At 41.3% G+C, this 18,780-nt stretch overlaps 5 protein-coding genes across 26 annotated transcripts; 3 read left to right on the forward strand and 2 right to left on the reverse strand.

Moving 5' to 3' along the window:
* The first annotated feature begins 666 nt into the window (after positions 1 to 666).
* Positions 667 to 3,649, forward strand: LOC104454517. 2 transcript variants are annotated; one of them, XM_039318364.1, is made up of 7 exons: positions 667 to 806; positions 906 to 974; positions 1,076 to 1,249; positions 1,912 to 2,688; positions 2,830 to 2,917; positions 2,999 to 3,068; positions 3,514 to 3,649. In XM_039318364.1, exons 1-7 carry the CDS (start codon positions 768 to 770, stop codon positions 3,518 to 3,520), a joined length of 1,224 nt encoding a protein of 407 aa, XP_039174298.1. In that variant the 5' UTR covers positions 667 to 767; the 3' UTR covers positions 3,521 to 3,649. The 2 variants fall into 2 exon arrangements, with proteins under 2 accessions (XP_039174298.1, XP_039174300.1); XM_039318366.1 differs by having other exon boundaries at positions 2,830 to 2,908.
* On the forward strand, positions 3,517 to 9,067 carry LOC120285976. 16 transcript variants are annotated; one of them, XM_039318354.1, is made up of 10 exons: positions 3,517 to 4,106; positions 4,194 to 4,576; positions 4,675 to 4,964; positions 5,665 to 5,771; positions 6,505 to 6,655; positions 7,393 to 7,545; positions 7,831 to 7,976; positions 8,340 to 8,401; positions 8,659 to 8,718; positions 8,794 to 9,067. In XM_039318354.1, the coding sequence occupies exons 1-7, from the start codon at positions 3,550 to 3,552 to the stop codon at positions 7,900 to 7,902; spliced, it is 1,713 nt and encodes a 570-aa protein (XP_039174288.1). In that variant the 5' UTR covers positions 3,517 to 3,549; the 3' UTR covers positions 7,903 to 7,976; positions 8,340 to 8,401; positions 8,659 to 8,718; positions 8,794 to 9,067. The 16 variants fall into 16 exon arrangements, with proteins under 16 accessions (XP_039174288.1, XP_039174296.1, XP_039174295.1 ...); XM_039318362.1 differs by having other exon boundaries at positions 7,831 to 7,911; positions 8,654 to 8,718; XM_039318361.1 differs by having other exon boundaries at positions 7,831 to 7,911.
* Positions 9,068 to 9,197: 130 nt separating this feature from the next.
* On the reverse strand, positions 9,198 to 10,678 carry LOC104454519 (protein MIZU-KUSSEI 1). Its single transcript, XM_010069393.3, has one exon. The coding sequence runs from the start codon at positions 10,400 to 10,402 to the stop codon at positions 9,557 to 9,559; it is 846 nt and encodes a 281-aa protein (XP_010067695.3). The 5' UTR covers positions 10,403 to 10,678; the 3' UTR covers positions 9,198 to 9,556.
* Positions 10,679 to 10,830: 152 nt separating this feature from the next.
* LOC104454520 (pentatricopeptide repeat-containing protein At4g28010) lies at positions 10,831 to 15,586 on the reverse strand. Of its 6 annotated transcripts, none has more exons than XM_010069399.3 (5): positions 13,282 to 15,586; positions 12,883 to 12,995; positions 12,381 to 12,457; positions 11,501 to 11,937; positions 10,831 to 11,296 (listed from the first exon to the last, which is right to left on the reverse strand). In XM_010069399.3, exon 1 carries the CDS (start codon positions 15,507 to 15,509, stop codon positions 13,329 to 13,331), a length of 2,181 nt encoding a protein of 726 aa, XP_010067701.2. In that variant the 5' UTR covers positions 15,510 to 15,586; the 3' UTR covers positions 10,831 to 11,296; positions 11,501 to 11,937; positions 12,381 to 12,457; positions 12,883 to 12,995; positions 13,282 to 13,328. The 6 variants fall into 6 exon arrangements, with proteins under 6 accessions (XP_010067701.2, XP_010067700.2, XP_010067697.2 ...); XM_010069398.3 differs by having other exon boundaries at positions 12,879 to 12,995; XM_010069395.3 differs by lacking the exon at positions 12,883 to 12,995.
* A 216-nt stretch (positions 15,587 to 15,802) lies between these two features.
* Positions 15,803 to 18,470, forward strand: LOC104454521 (cilia- and flagella-associated protein 20). Its single transcript, XM_010069401.3, has 6 exons — positions 15,803 to 15,999; positions 16,136 to 16,211; positions 16,313 to 16,344; positions 16,468 to 16,709; positions 17,726 to 17,962; positions 18,063 to 18,470. The coding sequence occupies exons 2-6, from the start codon at positions 16,159 to 16,161 to the stop codon at positions 18,069 to 18,071; spliced, it is 573 nt and encodes a 190-aa protein (XP_010067703.2). The 5' UTR covers positions 15,803 to 15,999; positions 16,136 to 16,158; the 3' UTR covers positions 18,072 to 18,470.
* Positions 18,471 to 18,780: the final 310 nt, after the last annotated feature.

The raw sequence follows: 18,780 nt of genomic DNA on the forward strand, positions 1-18,780 counted from the left end.
CAAACGTCAGTATTATATACTGTAAACGTTTTGGATTATCCGTCTTAAAATAAAATTAAAGTGCGTGCCTGGCAATTATTTTGATCATATAGAAATTAAAATATAAAACTCACAACAAAAGTCCAAACAGATAGAAAATCATTCCATATAGGCCTTATTAAAAGATCGGTTACAAAGTTATATAATTTTTTAATTACCTTGTTAACTCGTCACTGCGAAATCAAATGTTGTATTTGTCCATACCAAATCCAAACATTTGATCCCGTCCGTACTACGCTGGATCAAATGTTTTGGAGGTCGAATTGAAACAGCACGTTAATCTTCGCTTATCATAATCAAGCCGTAAATTTTTTTAAAATTAGACCCAGGGAAAATTAATAAGAAAAAAGGGAAAATAAATACTTTTTACCCACCCTGACCCTTGAGCCTGAGTGGACGAGTTGGTTCACATCTTAATTCCTTAACCGGAAGGGTAGTGATTTGAAACTTGTCACCCCCATTGCGCGTCTTATTTGCGATGCCGTGGGAGGTGGGTCCATGAGGCGCCGCCGGGTTTACATCGCCGGCTGCCGGTTGTTGTACGGGATTTTAGGTCACCAAAAAAAAAAAAAAATGAAAATAAAATAAATACTTTTTATCATGTGCAAAACGGTGGAGGAACAAGCCTGTTTGGCGCCAAATCTCTCTCGTTCTCTCTCGTTCTCTTCACTGCTTCTGCTTCTGCTTCTGCTTCGGCTCGTCGCTGCAGAGCAGCTTGCCGAAGCTCGATGGCGAGTCTAGGGTTTCGCCATCCTCAGTTCTCCGAGGTAGCTTTTCTCTCCTCTGAATCCGTCTTTTCTTCGTGCTGATTCCTTGATTTGATTGGATTGGATCGGTGGGATCGTTCGTTTGATTCCGATTCGCAGGATCTTGCTTGGTTGCCGGATTGGCTGCAGCAAAATCAATCGGAATTTCCTGCGGAGCAGCCGTTCGAGGTCTGTTTGATGATTAGAGCGCCCCCTAGTTTTTTTCCGTTTCCGCTAATTCCCTGGATCGATCGCTCAGAATATAAGTCGAATCGCTCTTTTTGAAACAGAACGCGGCGCTCTTTCGAGAGAATGTCGGTGAAGAGAGGTGGTCGGGATTATCGTCAGAGGATGAAGGTGGATACGCCGGTTGCCGTTTGTTCTTGTCCGGGGAAGATGGTTCGCCGTTCTTGTCGGGGGGAAAAGATGGTTCACCGGGGAGTCATGCTCAGTCTCCTGGAAAAGTAAGTTCGCTCGTTCTTTAACTATTTAAAAGTAGAGCTTTGTCTACGAAGAAGCCTCCGAACTTTTTTTTTTTCCTTTCTAATCGGTAGTCTGACCTAGCTATCTGTGTCTACGCACGAGAGGGAAGAATTTCGCTGTGTCATCGACCGATTATGTTGCTCAGGCATGGAATTTCACTGAGTTTGTGTGCAAGTCTGTAATCATGCCACACCGCGGCACTTGTTGTCCATGAGTTTCTGGTTCACAGATTGTTCGGGCTTACAAACAAGAACTTATTCTGTATACGATTAGTCTACTTTTCAGTTTAAGAGGAGTATGGGTTTAGACAGTCACACAGATGGAGGGTTCTTGATTGTATGTACGGGTTGTTGACAGATAGACATAGAGAGCAAAGGTTTCTGCTGCGCTACTCATGCAGAGGTCTCCAATTTGCATTAATCAATTTCGCCAATTATGCTGGTTTCTAAAAGAACTTCCCATTCTAAGAAAGTTTGGTTCCTGTTGGATCAAATGCTTGATCTCATGGTTTTTGGAGCTACCAAATTATCTAATTTTCTAATAATCGCAATCATTTTGATTCCATTAGTAATTCAGAAAGTTTAGAGCACAAATTGGGGGCATAGTTCATTCTAAAGGATAAAGAATGTTCTTTACCTTGCAGGTTCTTCATTTTCACCTACGATTCTCGTACAACAGCGGCTCACAGTCACAGTGTACGAAAAGCCAAGAATCTAATGCATCTCTGGCAGGGATTCAGTCTTCAAAAAGTACCCAGATTCAACGAGTTGAAAATGCATCTCAACCTGTTGAGAAGGTTAGAGGAAGTGTGCATGGAGAGAACTTGAGAAGACATCTCAAGGATGCAGATCTAGATGCGGCAGTTGAACTCTCGATTGCTGCATCTGAAGCTATGGCTATACATGAATTGGTAGAGAATGATTCAGCTTTAAAATCTCTACCTGCAGCAGCTGTTGTGGAGGTTGCACTTCGGGTGAAGGAAGCACGCTTAAAGGGATCGGAAGAGGTGTCCAATTCTGTGATCAAGAGGACTGAAGAGGATATAGACTTGGATGATATTGCTATGTTAGATGCTTTTAAAGATGTAGGGCTGTCTTTCATTGACTATAATGAGCGAGGCATGAGTGATTTTGACATTTCTCAAGTCAAAGAAACTCCGTCATCTCAAATTCACTGTGAGAATGGTTCCCAAAGAGAGGAGACAAGAATTGATTTTAATAAGATGAATGCGCAGGAGGTTTCGGTTCTTGATAAACAACCAGAAAGTGACTCTTTATTAGAGTACTCCCAATATGAGTGCAGAAAAAGCACTTTTGGTGATAAAGATCAGGGTTCACCCACCTTCAATGTGGCAAGTCATGTTGACACTATGCTGCATCAGTCAGCTCTGAAAGAATCATTTGTTTTAACTGTGGAAAAGGTAAGGGTGTCGTTTTTCTCCCTCTGTTTTATTCATGAAAGCTTCTGAAACCTTCAATTATCTCCTTTAAAAAAAATAAAGAGATGGTTCAACCTTCTAATTGGCGTCGCTTGATGAACAAAATGCTATGCTATGTGGAAGGTTGGTTCTGGCATGGTAGAGAATGCCTTATGTGAACGACAAGAGGAATCATTTGTTAACAACATCTCTCAATGTACTGGTAATACTAGTGAGCTTGTATCTTCTCTTTCCATGACCCTCTAGCCTCATCTCAAATTAACTCACTTATGTTGCTGTACTGTACCTGCAGGAGAATATAGACAAGTATATCTAACTGAAGAAAGATTCCAGAGCCGTTGGTTAGGTGGTTGGTCCGCAAGGTAGTATAAATCTTTCCTGTTCACTGAGCTTTCAATAGGAGATCCATGCAGTCTGTACTTTGTCACTGCTTCATCACCTCCAAAATGACCGATGGTTGTGTCAATTTTCATTGCCATGACAGGAATTGTGGTGTTTGCGCTCCTTTGTAACCTTACTGATTTGAAGAAACATATTTTGCCTTTCTCACCAGTGCTTCATAAGCCTTTCATTCACTCTTAGCTTCCAGTTCTTCTTTAACTCTCTATTGATGATGTCCATATTCACTCGTCTACTTTGGAAGTTTTCAACAGATATTAACCTTTGTTTCCTTCCCCATGTGATATTATTTTTTTCTTTGTTGTTCTTATCATACTAGTTCTTGGTTCTGTAAAATTTTCCAGTCTGTTTACTGACGTGGTGCCTTTTCTTCTTTTTTTGTTGTCTCGTCCAAAAAAACTTTATAAGGACTTAGAACCTCCTGTGGAGTTGAAAGAAAAAAGCATGAGAACTAGAAGCATTGCAAAATTTTTTGTTCATGAGTCAAGCTTTCTCTCAGAATCGGCAGATATTGCGCCCGATGAAAATTCCGTTGTGCAGATTGGAATCAGTACCCAGGAAGCTTCACAGTTAAAGATGGCTTGTGAAGGTTCATGTGACAAAGATAATGAGGGCATATCTTTCTCTCAAGAAATTGTGAAGTCTTCAAGTTTATCTTCAGCAGATCCTCTTTGTTCTTTTGTTCCTTGCAGTATTTCCGCAGAAAACGATGGATTACATCATGAACATAGTCAGAATTGCATTGATATTGATGGTGAGAAATTCAATGACCCGGATTCAGAACTTGGGTTGGCAAGCCCTAATAAAACCTCCAACCCAAAATATAAGGCTGAAAATCATAATGCAGTTGTCAGCTCTGAACCTAACGAAGGTTTTCAGAAGTCAGCAAGAAGACAGCTGTCCTCTTTAAAGACTTACAGTGTAATCTTTTCAAGCAATGACAGCAAGTTGCAGAATGGACATGGACGCTCTAATTTATTGTTGTTCTCGAAATGCAACAGGTAAATCAAATTCTCATATCCTGATACTAATTTCACTCAAAAATATGGCTGGCGAAATTCTGTAAGACTGAAATCACCAAAATTCAGGCATGATACCCCTGCTGTGGGTTGTGGTGAGGAACAGGATCCAGTCACTAAACATCCAGCTGAAAAAGTGGAAATCCATAGGAGTATTTCTGCTCAACCAGCAAAGGATGCAGCAGCATTGCAGGTTCATTTGCCAGGGAAAAGGAAGTTGCCTTTGATATCAGATGATAGAAATTGGCGACATAATATGGATTCCCAGCAACTTGCAGGGGATTGTTTTCGAAAAAGCAATGTCAAATGGGTCACATTACCACTAAATGCAGCTAACATTCGCCAGTGTAAAAAAACTCGCATACCTGGCAGAAAACGTGTAAGTTTCTCATCAGAAATTGATTTCCAGCTTGAGGTGGATAAGATTACATACAGATCCTTGCACCAAAATTGTAAGACCTTCTTTGATCAGCATTTTAAGTTCTTTTTATCCACCGCTTTAATTAATCTTTGGGCCATCTAATGAGTATATGTTCGTTGGCACCAACAGGCTCAACCACAGGATCGTGGAAAAGATTGAGATACTGCAACAGTCAGTTAGAATGTCAAAGTCAAGGCGCAAAACATCGCACTAGTTTCATGGCTCAGCAGCCACTAATTTTTCACAATATGGGATTCTTGCTCACTGGGTTTTCAACCAGCAAAGAAAAGGAAATTGAAAAGTTGATTCAGAAACATGGAGGCGAGGTTCTGCTGGATATTCCACCTGTGAATTTAAGGCGGAAGGGAAGTTCAAAAGTTCTTTCCAAGCAGCGAACTTTTGTCATATCTCCGAGAAAGGTCTTTTCTCTAAGAATTAACGTGGCTAAATCTAATTCTTTATATATTAGATGGGTAATCACGTTGCAATTGTCTGAACTTTTGCTCATTTTTTGATCAAGTACAAAATATAACTCTTCAAATTTGATGAGGGAAATTGCTGATGTGGCACAAAGGCTGTTAATTAGCCATTTAATATGATTATTTGGGTGCTTACATGGAAAAATTATTTCTAAGTTTGCAAAAAAATTTCTTGCCAAGTGTCATTTGTGTGTGTATTTTGCATTTTGTTGGTTAATTTGATTTGAGGTGTTGATTTTGAATCTATGTCGATGTTGCTCTTAAAATGCAAAGCTACATCTCACTTAAAGATAAGCTGAAGCACACAGGAAGCATACATTCTCATTATTTTCTTGAAGAGCGCTTAATTTACAAGACCAGGATCTTGATTCATTGTTGCGAATTATTTTGTGACAAATTATATTTCTGTCTGCAATTTTGTTGATATAAGTTTAACACGCACTAATTTTAGATCAAGTACCTTCCCTAGCCCAATTCTCTATTCAATTCATCCCTATCCCTATACAAGTTGATGTGCTTGCTATACAGTCTGAAACTAGATGATGCCTTTTGATGCTGAGAATTTAAGCAGAGCTCTGGTTTGGTGAAAGTACATCTGACATGGCATTTTAACACTTCAACAAATTCTTGTTTTTCTCAGTTGAAGACCGCCAAGTTCTTATATGGATGCGCAATCCGTGCCTTTGTTCTTAAAGTTACTTGGATTACGGAATCAATCAGTGCGGGTTCTCTCATGTTACCTGATAAGTAAGTTGCTCATTTAGCACAGTAAATGGGACTAATTCACCTTTCTTTCTCTATTCTCTGTGTTTGTGTGAGAATTAGAGTAACGGTACACATTTTTATGTGCTTGCTAGCACAACAGCAATGACCAAGCATTTTCCCACCGAACCTAGTTGGCTGCGTGGATCTTTTGAGTCATTACCCTTTGTCCTGAAGGAGATCTTCAGAATATTTAAGTGCTCAATCTTTCTTAAAACAAGTGCCGTTTCTTATTAGGCCCTGTCTACTGTAGATGAGGAAACTGTAATGCTTTATCTAAATCTCTCTCGTTCGTTATAAATGATTAAGATCAGCTGCTCCTTTCAGTTTTGGAGATTACATCAACGTTTGTCTGTCTTTGTAGATCATCATCTTTGACTGAAAATTTTAAGTCTTATACGTTGCCAAATCTGCTCGATTCTTGTCCATGAAAAATTCTGAAAACTTTGTTCATCTATGTTATGACTTGCATGAGTGACAACCTTTTTGTATTTCTTCAACCCCTAAACTAATATACAGAATGTCTTGTGTCCATTACTAAATAGAATTAATCTGGATTAAGAGAGCCGCAGGATAGTTTGACCAAAAAGAATTCCTTGTCCACGGTTGCCTTCTCCCTACCTTCTTTAGTGTGGCTTTTTTTTTTTCCAATTAGCTCATTAATTATCTTAGTCTGACTGATTGAATTGGAGACATCTCCTCAACTTTTTTTCTACAGATATATGATCATCTCAAATCAAGCTGATGCGATGTTTATCCACATTGGAAAGTCATTGCCACCCTCTAACAGCAGATCTATCTTTGGGCAAGTAGGGATAATGTTACACGGAAAGAAAAGTTTCTGTAACAAGTTTTCTGAAGTAATCAAGGTAATGTGCTCCTCTGGGTTGCAAGTAATGTTAAAAGCTCAGATATTATGGGTTGATATATAACAACATTTTATATCCCTCTCTTTAAATAAGAGACGAGAAAAGACATGTATTTTGGCTTGTTCCTAGCTTTAAAGTGGCAAAGAAACTCACTAAGAGAGATGGAATTTTCTGGGGTTGGACAGGTCACCAGCCTCTGGGTACTCACGTGCCGAAGTGTCCTTAGCTTCTGAAGATAGACTGATAAAATATCTTTCACACCATGAGTGGTCCTGTCATGTATCCTGTCACTTTACTGGTACTGTTAGTCAAGATGCATTAGATACTATGTGAGACTACAATTCTAAAGTATCATAAAATTTCAGCCAGCCTGTTATATATGAATTCGAACCTACTTTACCAAGTCCCGTAGAGTTAAGATGCTGCATCCCTTTAGCCTTCCCGAGGGTAACTTATGTATTTATAACTGGGAAGCTAACAAGGGCTTTCGAAGCGTACTCATATAAAGATGGCACCTTCCTTCTAAGAGGTTTCCTCCTTCTCTCTTTTTGTGGTATGAGATAATTAGGATGCCAGCAATGGCACATTTGCAAGTGATAGGTGCGCTTTTCCTAAATAGCAACTGACTTTGTGTAGTGTTGCTGCATGGTCTTCCTCAATGCTTGGTCAAATACTCTGATTCCTTGTCTTTTGAATGATGAATTGTGAGTTTGACTGTGCCCTTTCGTGTTGCACAGCACGGAGGTGGGGCGGCATACAGGACCCTTCAACGGTTGGTCCATAGTCTTCATAATGGGAAGGTATCCATGGGAAGTATCGTGACAGAATACGAGAGTAGGCCATCTCGTCACTTGAGGCAGTGCGCTTTGGAGAGAAAGATACCAATAATGGTTAGCATTCTCTTTGCAATCAGTTATTTGATTCTGATTTCTTGTGCATATCCTTAGGGTGCTTAGAGGTGAATCATTCTCGCTTCCCGTATCTAAAAGTAAAGATAGCCTCCTCATACGGGTGTATGGCTGCATACTACAATGCTGAGTTCTTATTTGAAACAATACTTTATACTGGACATCCAGTAATTACACTATGGCAAGACTTGTGTACTGGATATTTTCATTTATTTTTTAATTTTTTCCCATTTCGGGTTCTCACATTGACACCTGCTCTTAATGCAGACCATGAGCTGGATAATAGAGAGTTTATATGCAGGGAAGCTGCTTTCTGTCTTAGAACAAAACCAAACCTAGGTTTTGGAGGTAACTACTTATTTAATTGAGTGGGCCAAGGAAAATGATGTTTGTCATCTTTGGCAGACAATGAGGTAATATAGTACGTTTACGTCCTAATCTTTTATTACTTATAGTTATTACTCTCATGCTTCTTTCAGTTATTTGAAGTGTAATCTAAATATAAGAGGGAGTTTTGTGTGAAGTTAATAAATGTCACGATTTTTCATATAATTAGCTTCTAAGAGAAGCTAGTGGCATCTATGATTGTAATCTGGGACAGTTACAAATGAAACGCTCAAGTCAGAGTTGCCAGTGTGCTTTCTCTTGGAAAAGAAAATTTGATACAATATTCTGGAGCTAAAGATCATTTTCTGTTGAGGGTGCCATTATCTATCTCCTGTTTATTTTCCAATTCCATTTGAAGGCATCTTTATATGTTATTGACTCATTTGCAGATGGATTGCATACCAGCACAACACTGATCCAGACTTTAGAAAGTTCCCCTCGTGCTTACATGGTATTTCCCTCCAGCCCGGTGGCTTTCAACTTTCTTGGTAGTATTACTCTTCAAACCACCCTGAAATGTGAACTGGCTCTTACTTTTCCCTGTGCCAATTCCTTTGAATTTTTGAATTCAGCTATATGCGAATCCAGTAGAGCACAGGGTACTTCATTACTAGCGACTTAGTCAGATGTGCAATCTAAAAACATGGTTGTGACTGACATCGGCATAAGTTGGTGTTTTGCTGCTAATTGCTCTTCGGTGCAGCGCAGATATTGCAGATCGTACACGTAGTCTACCAGATGGCGCAGATCACTTTTTATTGACGAGAGGTTCAGCCATTCACATTTCTAAGCATTAGCGGGGTTGGGCTTCTGTGCATGTTTGACAAAGAGGAATGATTGCAGGTCCTTTTTCACAGCGATGCTCTTCCGCTTGATCAAGCACCTTCTGAAACGAAACGGCTAACGTGGGTTCACGGGATCACTACTCTGACCGAGTCTGAATTAGAAGAACTCGAATACTCAGCCGCTTGTAATTCTGGATGATGAGCCAAACTAACTCTTTGTTTGGCTTTGCATCGCTAGCAATAGGTGACACGCCTCTCATGTAAATGAGTTATTTCCAATGCGATAATTATGAAAGAGAATTGATAATAAATGGGAGACAATTACTGAGCCACCTACTGGTCAAGTAATGTTTATTTTATGCGGAAAAAAAAAATCATGTCTATTTTTCATTTCATTGCAATTGCTATTCAGGCTTCAGAATATGAAGAGTGGCTCAAATCTCATCTATATGGGGTCGAGAACGCCGAAGATTTCATTAATTCGAAGCAAGTTGGTTTACATCAAAAACTAAAATATCCAACATAGGTTTCGAGGATAAGACAACTAATTGGGAAGAAGTTCATTTTTCCACTTGGCCCATCTCAGCTTTGTAAGTCTGAAATTTTGTCCAAGGGAAGCCAACGACACAAGCGACGTATTGGACTGAAGATGATTGAACAGTAAAAAACGACACGATGCTTCACAGTTCTTCTGCCTCCCTTTGCTCTATACAACTAACGTTGGCCATGTATCTATATCACAACTTACACCAAACTGACCAAAAAAAAGAGAAAGAAAGACACTTTCCATCTACTTCGAGGTCCAAAATACTCGCAAGTACTTATATCCTGACAAAGAAGATGCTAAGTTCTGGTCCGTTATTGCCGTCTGGGTTCATCATGTAAAACGTTTCGGAATCCTTAGAACCAACCACCCGCTCAAATTGTGCTCTCATGTAAGTCAGCTCACCATCCGGCGGATCTACAACCTCGGTCGGAATCACCCCAGCTCCCATCGAAACCGCATGCAATGTCTGCATGATGCTTAGATCATCTTCGGTCGGCTCCCTCTTCACAGCATAACCTACCTTCCGGCCGTTGCAATACATAGTCCATATTGGCTCGTCGATTAGCTTCGTCTTGTCAGATGGTTGTTTTTCGCACTCTAGTGCTATCCTCGTGAGCCCGGTTCCCATATCTTGAAGAAGCTTCCCCGTCGGTACTGCAAGCTCGAGTACGAGGTTTGGAATGCTCCTTGGGTTTTGTTGGATTGCAAAGTTAATCCGTGTCTTACGGTGCCCAAAAAGTGTACCGGTCATGCGCGTCCCTCCATGGATGTGCCCCTCGGGTGCCCGGCTTCCGTGAAGAGAAACTGGGATTTTACACGTCGGGTTGATGATTGGAAACGACTTGAATACCGAACGGAAACGGCGGAAGATCTTGGAAGATTTTGAGCGGCTTTTCTTGTTCGATGGCTGCTCGAGGGATATAGGAGGTGATCTAAGGGGTGATACGTTTCCGGATGAGGGTGAGACTATTCGAGGTGTGGCAGAGACTATTCGTGGCGAGCGAGTCGGCGACGGCGATGGCATAGATGATGGGCCAGGGGACTGTGGTAGCGGTGATTCGATAAAGAGATTACTTGTATTAGGGGTTAGGGAAGAGGGGCGGGGGGTTCCGATTGCCATTGAGGCTCTTGGAGGTTGGCATGAGTTGGTTGGAGGGAGTATATATGAAGAGTGAGGAGCGTGGGATGCACGTTTGAACTTGGGAAGATGCGTTTCTTGGCTTCATGGAGGGGATGTCAGTATGTTGTTCACCGTTGACTTGTCGCCAAGGCTATAGTTGCTGACACTTTTGGGCACTCAGATATCGCCTAAAGTTTGACCAGAAAAACAAAAAAAAATATCGCCTAGAGAGTATTTATTGTTATCATTTTGATTCCTTAAATCTCTAATAGACAAAGATAACAGGGTTTAACACCGTTTTCTGTCTGCCCCCGATAAGCCGTGCAGCCTGCCCCCGATAAACCGTGCAGCATCTGTGATGAAGAGAGAGAGAGAGAGAGAGAGAGAGAGAGAGAGAGAGAGAGTAGCATAGGTAGGTGAACATCCGGTGCAATGAATCTGAAGCATAATTCTGGGCATTTAACATCACGGAAAGAAGCAGACAGAAGTTATGAGTGATGACCGTTCAAGAGAGACAAATTTATACATGAGAAGGTGCTTCTTTTGCCTTCTCAAATTTGCTCTTCCTCTTCAGGTTCACGTGGTCAACCTAGCTCTACTCTCCAGTGGGCCCTACATTCTCGACAAGAAGCACAGAGATATCTGGGAGTTTCGTTCCATACAATAAGCCTCTGACTAACATTCGTCTGTTGACAACTTGCCAGATTATCCTCCTACCGCAATGAAAATGAGCAAATCCTTAGCATATGACCTCAGAGAGAGAGAGAGAGAGATTGATCCAGCAGGAGAAAGCACATGAAACCCTAGAGATGAAGCAGTCGGTTCCTCCTAAATCCTTTCATTCTGGGACCTACTTGCGCACCGATTAATGTCTGGTGATTTCAGCTTTACCAGCTGCATCAATGAAGCCTCTGTCTCAACCAGGTCAATTTGAAAGTAAACAGAAAATATAAAAGCACATCACCCATACTTGGACTTTTGTTCGTGCCGAAGACTTATGGGATATGGGAATATCCAAACATCAAACAGGGGAAATCCCACATGACAGATAACAAAGCACAACTTCCTATTATTTAACATTCTAAGATCACAACATACCTGTCACAATGCTCTTGTTCCAGTTCTGCTAAAAGAACTGATATGAGCAGGTTTCCAGAACCCCAGAGCTTGCATGCTGGCCCGTTTAGCTCAAGTCGGTGAATTAGCACGTTGGCACATAGGCATGCGAATGGATGAGGATGATGTCCATCTCATCCCAGTTGGGACTTTCTGCGGGGTGTACTAAGTTTTATAACATTTATCAGGAACAATCTAAAGGACCAATCTTGAAGCGGGTGCGGGATTCATGGCTATACAATCTGACACTCATCCAACTAATATGGAGAAGCCTTTCAACTGTTCCATGCAGCCCCCACTGATAATACAACCAAAGACTGGGACCTCTTCAATTTATAAGGATACCATGGCCCACTAGAATCTTTCCAGAAGAATTTAGCAGCAGATCCAGCAAGATGAAAGCTATTCTCAAAACAGCTCTGCAGAAGACATTGCCCACCAATAGTTAGAAGAACGCCAGAAGCATACAACACATTTCATTTAGATACTTCACAATGCAATATAAATCTGCCACAATCTCACTAAACTCTCTTGAAATAAGTATTTCATTAATGCCAGTGGGAATCTTCTTCTCGTTCAAACGAAGGCACAATATTTCGACACAACAGCCTGGGCCAACAAAAGTAGATACCGTTCTTCACACTCACCGATGGCATTAGCTCCCATTGACTTTTAGCAAAAGTGAAAGAATAAAAAGGCAAGCACCAATTCATCTTCTTTATTATTATTACTATTATTATTATAATCATTATTCTTATTATCATTATTTTGCCATATCACCAATTCATTTGATCATGGTAGAGTGGAGAATGTTCTAAATACCCACATGACCTTAGTCTGAAGATCCCAACCAGAACCTCACCTGCATCCCCCATCATATCAAGATTTATCAACCCATATGTGCTTTAGGCCTCTTTTTCATTAGCAACAAAGATTCTCCTGGCCAAATATAAAACATGCTATTAGCTCATAGAAATGTATGTAAAGTCACATTCCTTGAGAGGCATGCAGAGCAAAGTAAAAATTGAGTTATTAGCAACAGTTAAGTTTAGAGATCTTCTGACTGAAAAAAAAAAGTTTAGAGATCAGAATGACCATCTCATCCCTATGCCATCAGGCATGTGACAATAAAGAAAAATCTCATTACAGAAGAAAGATTAAGAGGAGAAGTCAAATCTTCTCTTCTTCATTAAAAAGAGACTTCTCATGGCACTAGGTTGAAGTAGACCATTTCATTGATCCCCTGAAGATTTGAAAACAAATGCCCTTTAAAAAATTATAGAAACTACTGTCATCACCTCATAAATCACACATGCTAAAAGCAATTGTCATATATTCATACATATGCACATAGACAGACCTACATGTGTGACTGCTCCAGGCATGTGACTGTGTTGATGGAGACATAACACATACTAGCTTGTGAGCCCACAATGATGGACATGTGGGATACATGCCATTGCCTTTTCTTTCTCAACTATTGAAAAAATGAAACTACTCTCAGAAAAGAAAAAAAAAAAACCACTTTGCATTAATGTGAGATGTAATGAAATTTGATAACTGACAAACATATGACTATGGGGAACTAAATTCAAATCATCGATCTCTGATAAAAAGTTAATTTGATGACTGTCTTGAAATTTAGAGTAAGAAATTCTTTGTCCTAACAAAAGAGGTGTGAGATCAAAGAGGCACTCCCCTTGATATTAGAATAACTATAATGCATAAATAAGCTGAGAAGAATCTCCAAAAAAACTACTTACGTAGGAGAGCATATGAGAGCAACGTACGGAATGAATGATCCAAAGAGTTACACAATGCTTATTTGAAGATCAGGGTGAGACTTGCCGAGTGTGGACAAAAGTTCTGTGCATCTCATGCCTACACCTGATTTTGATTCGGAAAAATTTGGTAGATCATTGACGTCAAGGTTACTTGAATTCTGACACAGGCAAGAAACAATGGTAGCTATAATTTTTTTGTCTAGAATAACATCCAAATCAGACATCTGATGCAACAAACTCATGACTCCTTTGGCATCACCCTTTGAACTAAAGCCTTTCAACAAGGAATCCAACACAATACAGTCAGGTGCATAGCCTACAGAGATCATCCTATCATAGATTTCTTTTGCTTCATCCAACAGTCCAGCTTTCGACAACCTGTTTATCAGTGTAGAAAAGGTGAAGATATCAGGAGCCAAGCCCCGGTTGAGCATTTCTTTGAGTAAATCTTTGGCAGCTTGAAAGTCTCTTGCTTTGAAGGTTCCATCGATCATAGTATTGAATGTGATAAGATCTGGTTCACGATTATCTCTTATTTCTTTAAATAATGCCCTTGCTTGATCCAACTGATCCTCTTTGCAAAGAAGGCCCAGCAATGTATTACAATCAGACAAGGTAGGACCAGGCTTGCAAGCTCTCATTTTGTTGAATAGTCCCTTTGCCATGCTCACCATGCCTGTTTTGCAAAATGCATTTATCATGATGCTATAAGTGCTTGAATTTGGCACAAGTCCCAACTCAATGATTCTTTTCCAAACTTCCATAGCATGCTTTATATTTCCTTTACTTAGATACCCACCAAGCAAAGTGTTAAGAGTAACTATATTACCACAACTCCCCCTTGCAACCATCTTCTTATATATGTTCTCAGCCTCAGCTACACGTCCTTCTTTGCAAAGCCCATGCATTATCATGTTAAATGTCATGACATCCGGCTCGGCATAATCCTTGTCTTTCACCATAAGATTAAAAAGATGCAATGCCTCATCAACCCTGCCCTTATTGCAAAGTCCCATCAGCAGCGAATTATAGGTATGCACATCAGGCTTTTCACCTTTCATTCTCATAGTTTCAAAAACTTCAAAAGCTTCTCTCATCAGACCTTCCTTGCACATTCCATAAATTACTACATTATATGTAACGGAACTTGGTTGTTGACCTTTTTTTACCATTAAATCAAACATCTCCAAGGCCTTTTTCACTTTCCCCTCTTTGAAAAGACCATCAATCAAACTCGTGTAAACAAAAACATCAGGAAAACTCCCACGTTCTGCCATAGCATCTAATACGTGTATGGCTTCCTCCCACTTACCCATCTTAGAAAGACCATGCACTAAGCAACCGAAAGTGACCACATTTGGAGAAATCCCTTTTTCCAACATCTCGTCGAAAAGTTCTCTTCCTCTGTCAAACTTCCCCACTCGAATGAATCCATTCATAAGAGCTCCGTATACGAAAACATCCACATCCAGACCGTTCTCCCTCATATCCACCATTATCTCCAATGCCTCTTCCGGTCTACCTTCCTTACAAAGACCATCCATCAGAGTGGTGTATGTGACCGAATTCGGGCAACAGCTCAACCTCTTCATCTCAACTAACAAAGACCGAGCTTCTTCAACTTTCTTGGCCTTGCACAGTCCATTCACCAGCGTATTATAACTATAAGCATCCGGCTTCACACCATTCCTTTCCATACTGCGAAACAAATCAACTGCACCCTGGACCTCGCCTTTCCTACACAGTCCTTTCAATATAACATTCATAACAAACACATTCAGGTCATACCCACGCTTCAGAATCAACCCCACCACCCCGCACGCATGCCCCACCCCGCCCGCATCTACAAAAGACTCCACCACACCTCTCAGCGTCTTAAAATACGGAGGAATACCAGAACTCGCCATCTTCGCGTACACCGCCAACACCAAATCGTAGTTCTTGGACTTCACCAGCGCATCCACGAGGTAGCTGCAGGTCGCGCTGGAAGGGGACGAACCTGAATCGATGGCGAGGTGGAGGAGCGAGGCGGCCTCCGCGAATCGCGCATTGGGCTTCTCGCAGAGCGATCTCAATTGATGCTCTATGTCGGTTTGAGGAGCGATTGGCGCCGGCGCCGGCGCCGCCGAGAAGAGCCTCCGACAGACGCACGCGAGCTCGGATTGGCGGCCGAGTCTGATCGGAGAAGTAGAAAGCGATGTGGTCATTGCATGAATGAAGGTCGCCGCCTTGCTGCTGAGCGCGGAGAATTCACAAGGAATTCACGAAGGAGGTTGGAACAAGATGGAAAACCAGTTGCAGAGGAAGGAAGGAAGGAAGGAAGAAGGAGAAGGAGTTTTGGGCCGTGCTCGATTGTTGGGCCTGCGAATTCCTCCATTGGACAGGTCCACACGAGCATTTTGTCCAGTCATTTTTGGGCTGAACTTCCATCGAACCCGGCCCAATAGAGCCCACGAGCTCCCGGGTCACTTCCGCCTGCGTGTTCGCCAGGTTTCCGGACAGAGGAAGAAGGAACGGGGACGTGCGATACGGACTTGAAGCTCGACTGCGTTTCGGTTCCTTCGTCGGTGCTCGTGCCGAAGCGATTTTTGCCCGAATCACCTTGCCGTTCGACCGGATATTCCGATTCGACAGCGATCTGTGCTGGCGAATCCCGCGGCAGAGCTAGCAATTTTCCTTTGACGAACCAGTTTTCTGGTGAGAAGGCCGTTGATTCTTCGGTTAATGCTCCGTTGAGATCAGAAGGCGACGCCGCCATCTTTAATTTCGGAGTTGTGTTCTTCTGATTATGTCGTGCTTGTTTTGTGTGTTTGCTCGTTCTTGCAACCTGCAGATTGGCAATTTACACTTGGCGAAATGTTCAAGAACACTTTCCAATCCGGGTTTTTGTCCATTCTATACAGCCTCGGGTACTTTCTCTCGGCTCTCGCATCTTGCTTTCTTGGTCTTTTCTGTTCAATTTTTTTTTGCTCCTGTGATGAAGCTGTTCCCAATCTTTTGGTTTCTGCAGGAGCAAGCCCTTGCAGATTTGGGATAAAGAAGGTAAGTGGTTTCTGTTTGAAAGGCGGATGGTGTTTTGATGCTGCTTGCCATGTTCAGTTTGTGCCTTGGCGTGTCCTTTACTTGGGTAGATCACGGATGATACTATTTATGCCAATTTCGCAGTTGTCAATGGCCACGTAAAACGGCTGCAAGATGAAGACATTCAGTCGAATGTCCTCGAGATTGTCGGCTCGAATGTTCAATCCGCATACATCACATGCCCTCCGGATCCGGCTGCAACGCTTGGTATTAAACTGCCGTTCTTGGTTGTGATTGTGAAGAATCTGAAGAAGTTCTTTACCTTTGAGATTCAAGTGCTGGATGACAAGAACGTGAGGCGGCGCTTCCGTGCTTCTAATTTTCAAGTGTGTAAGTTTGCCCATATTGCTAGGCTGATATTTTAGTTTGGACAAGTAGTTGATTGATTTTGGGATATGGCCATAGTGGTCCTTTGGTGTGCAGAGAGATTCCATATCTGGCATTTAGTAGAAATTGATGGTTCTGCTTTTTGAATTGGCTTGGCAATGTTCTAATCACAATACTCGAGGAAAAGAGTCTTGCAAAAACATAATCACATATCCTATAAGTGGAATTGTTGGGCACGTCATGTGATGTGGTACAGCGGTCCTTTATTTCGGAGAGAGATTCCATATCTGGCATTTAGAAATTGAGGGTTCTGCTGTTTGAATTGATTTCGTAATGTTCTAATGACAATACTCAGGAAAAGAGTCTTGCAAAAACATAATCACGAATCCTCAGAATCTCATGTTTGTGTTGTTAATCGAATGGTGAGGGATCTCTCAGTTCTCAATACTTTTGTGCCGCCTATTCAAGGATCACGTTTCATACGACCTCTAGAACCAGTGCTGGCTTGATGCCTTTTGATCTCCGAAATTGAGGGATTTTGTGATATATTGTCGGTCGAGTTTGGAAGGTTGATTTGATATGCATTTATATACTGAATCAGCTGGACAAGAAGTGGCTGACTGAGCTGTTGTGGCCTCCCCCCATGAATGGAAAATTGTTAAGCAACCAGACACTAGTCATTTATATAGATAGATGCAGATTTTTTTCCCCTTAATATATTCTAGGTGCACCGTATCTTTACTATAATGGTATCTTTCTATTGATGTTAATGTACTTATTTTATAATTGCAGTCATTGATGGTTGCAGAATGTAATCTTTAATTAAAACCATACCTGATAATTTGTTGCTGCTCAATTAAAAAAAACCCTCTTTCCTCCATTGAGTATTAGGAGTCATATGCACTGGAAGAATTGGCATTGCATCTGATAACCTGCTCTCTTCCATTGAGTTTCATATCAGTCATGTGCACCATAGGCTTGGCGATGCGTGTAACCTTTCGTTCCTGAATTGCAGGCTGTGACTCGAGTAAAGCCATATATTTGCACCATGCCACTGAAGTTGGATGAAGGATGGAATCAGATCCAGTTGAATCTCGCCGACCTCACCAGAAGAGCATATGGAACCAACTATGTCGAGACACTGAGAGTGCAGGTACATGCAAACTGCCGTATACGGAGAATCTATTTCTCAGACCGCCTATACTCAGAAGAGGAACTTCCACCGGAATTTAAACTCTATCTCCCCATGCAGGTAAGAATGATTGCTTCTTCTAACATACCCGATAATTTGAATGCCTTCTCCTTCCATGCTACACCCCACAGCTAACTTTCAGTACTCTTTCCTGTTGCAGAAAAGTTAGGAACTTCGGGAGAAAGTTTCAGATCAATTACTTAAGACAATGAGCGAGACTCGTCAGTCATGTCGACCCATTGGCATCTATATCTTGAAGATAATTTAGGGTACTGCTACCAGACTCTCTGGCCTGTGCTCTTGAATCTTGTAGTTTTCTTCAGGCATCATGCCGCTTTGTGTGTTTAGTCACGCGTCGAGAGGCCTGTTGTTGTTGATATAGGACTTTAAATATGCTGCTACGATGGGTTGCCCCTTAAGGACCCAAGTGATCGGTTTGCTCTGCTAATTTCTTGAAAGTGAGAAGACTTTGATTAGGTGAATGGTTTGCTAATATCACGTCAGCATGCTCTGTTGGAAAAATATTAGATGATATGAAAAATAAGAAATCTTGAAAATTTGTTATCAATTGTTTGGGACTTGCAAGCATCGTGTTTAGAGATGGTTTGACCTTTCGAAGTACGAAATTCGGTGTGATATTTTTTAGTGGCTATCTTCTCTAGATATAACCGTTTTTTTCCCCTTATTTTGCACGGAATAATAGAGGGTACGGGAATGACATAGGTGTATGACCCAATAAAGCAAGAACGTAGTGTATGACCCAATAAAGCAAGGAAAGATATATGACTAGAAAAGAAAAGGAATGTTCTTGTTTTGATCATGTTGGATTATGTTCGAAGTAACAATTTGTAGGTAAGAGAAAGAGGGAAGTCGTTTTT

Source organism: Eucalyptus grandis, chromosome 7, assembly GCF_016545825.1.
Source record: "Eucalyptus grandis isolate ANBG69807.140 chromosome 7, ASM1654582v1, whole genome shotgun sequence".
Classification (NCBI taxonomy): domain Eukaryota; kingdom Viridiplantae; phylum Streptophyta; class Magnoliopsida; order Myrtales; family Myrtaceae; genus Eucalyptus; species Eucalyptus grandis.

Bases quoted from the DNA above. Each gene is read 5' to 3' on its own strand.
- LOC104454517 (XM_039318364.1), top strand. From the start codon at position 768: ATGGCGAGTCTAGGGTTTCGCCATCCTCAGTTCTCCGAG. The intron at 807-905 runs GTAGCTTTTCTC...TCCGATTCGCAG, and splicing joins GCCATCCTCAGTTCTCCGAG to GATCTTGCTTGGTTGCCGGA. The intron at 1,250-1,911 runs GTAAGTTCGCTC...TTTACCTTGCAG, and splicing joins ATGCTCAGTCTCCTGGAAAA to GTTCTTCATTTTCACCTACG.
- LOC120285976 (XM_039318349.1), top strand. From the start codon at position 3,550: ATGAGAACTAGAAGCATTGCAAAATTTTTTGTTCATGAGTCAAGCTTT. The intron at 4,965-5,664 runs GTCTTTTCTCTA...TGTTTTTCTCAG, and splicing joins TTGTCATATCTCCGAGAAAG to TTGAAGACCGCCAAGTTCTT. The intron at 7,546-7,830 runs GTTAGCATTCTC...CTCTTAATGCAG, and splicing joins AGAGAAAGATACCAATAATG to ACCATGAGCTGGATAATAGA.
- LOC104454520 (XM_010069395.3), bottom strand. From the start codon at position 15,509: ATGACCACATCGCTTTCTACTTCTCCGATCAGACTCGGCCGCCAATCC.
- LOC104454521 (XM_010069401.3), top strand. From the start codon at position 16,159: ATGTTCAAGAACACTTTCCAATCCGGGTTTTTGTCCATTCTATACAGC. The intron at 16,345-16,467 runs GTAAGTGGTTTC...CCAATTTCGCAG, and splicing joins GCAGATTTGGGATAAAGAAG to TTGTCAATGGCCACGTAAAA. The intron at 16,710-17,725 runs GTGTGTAAGTTT...CCTGAATTGCAG, and splicing joins TCCGTGCTTCTAATTTTCAA to GCTGTGACTCGAGTAAAGCC.
- LOC104454519 (XM_010069393.3), bottom strand. From the start codon at position 10,402: ATGGCAATCGGAACCCCCCGCCCCTCTTCCCTAACCCCTAATACAAGT.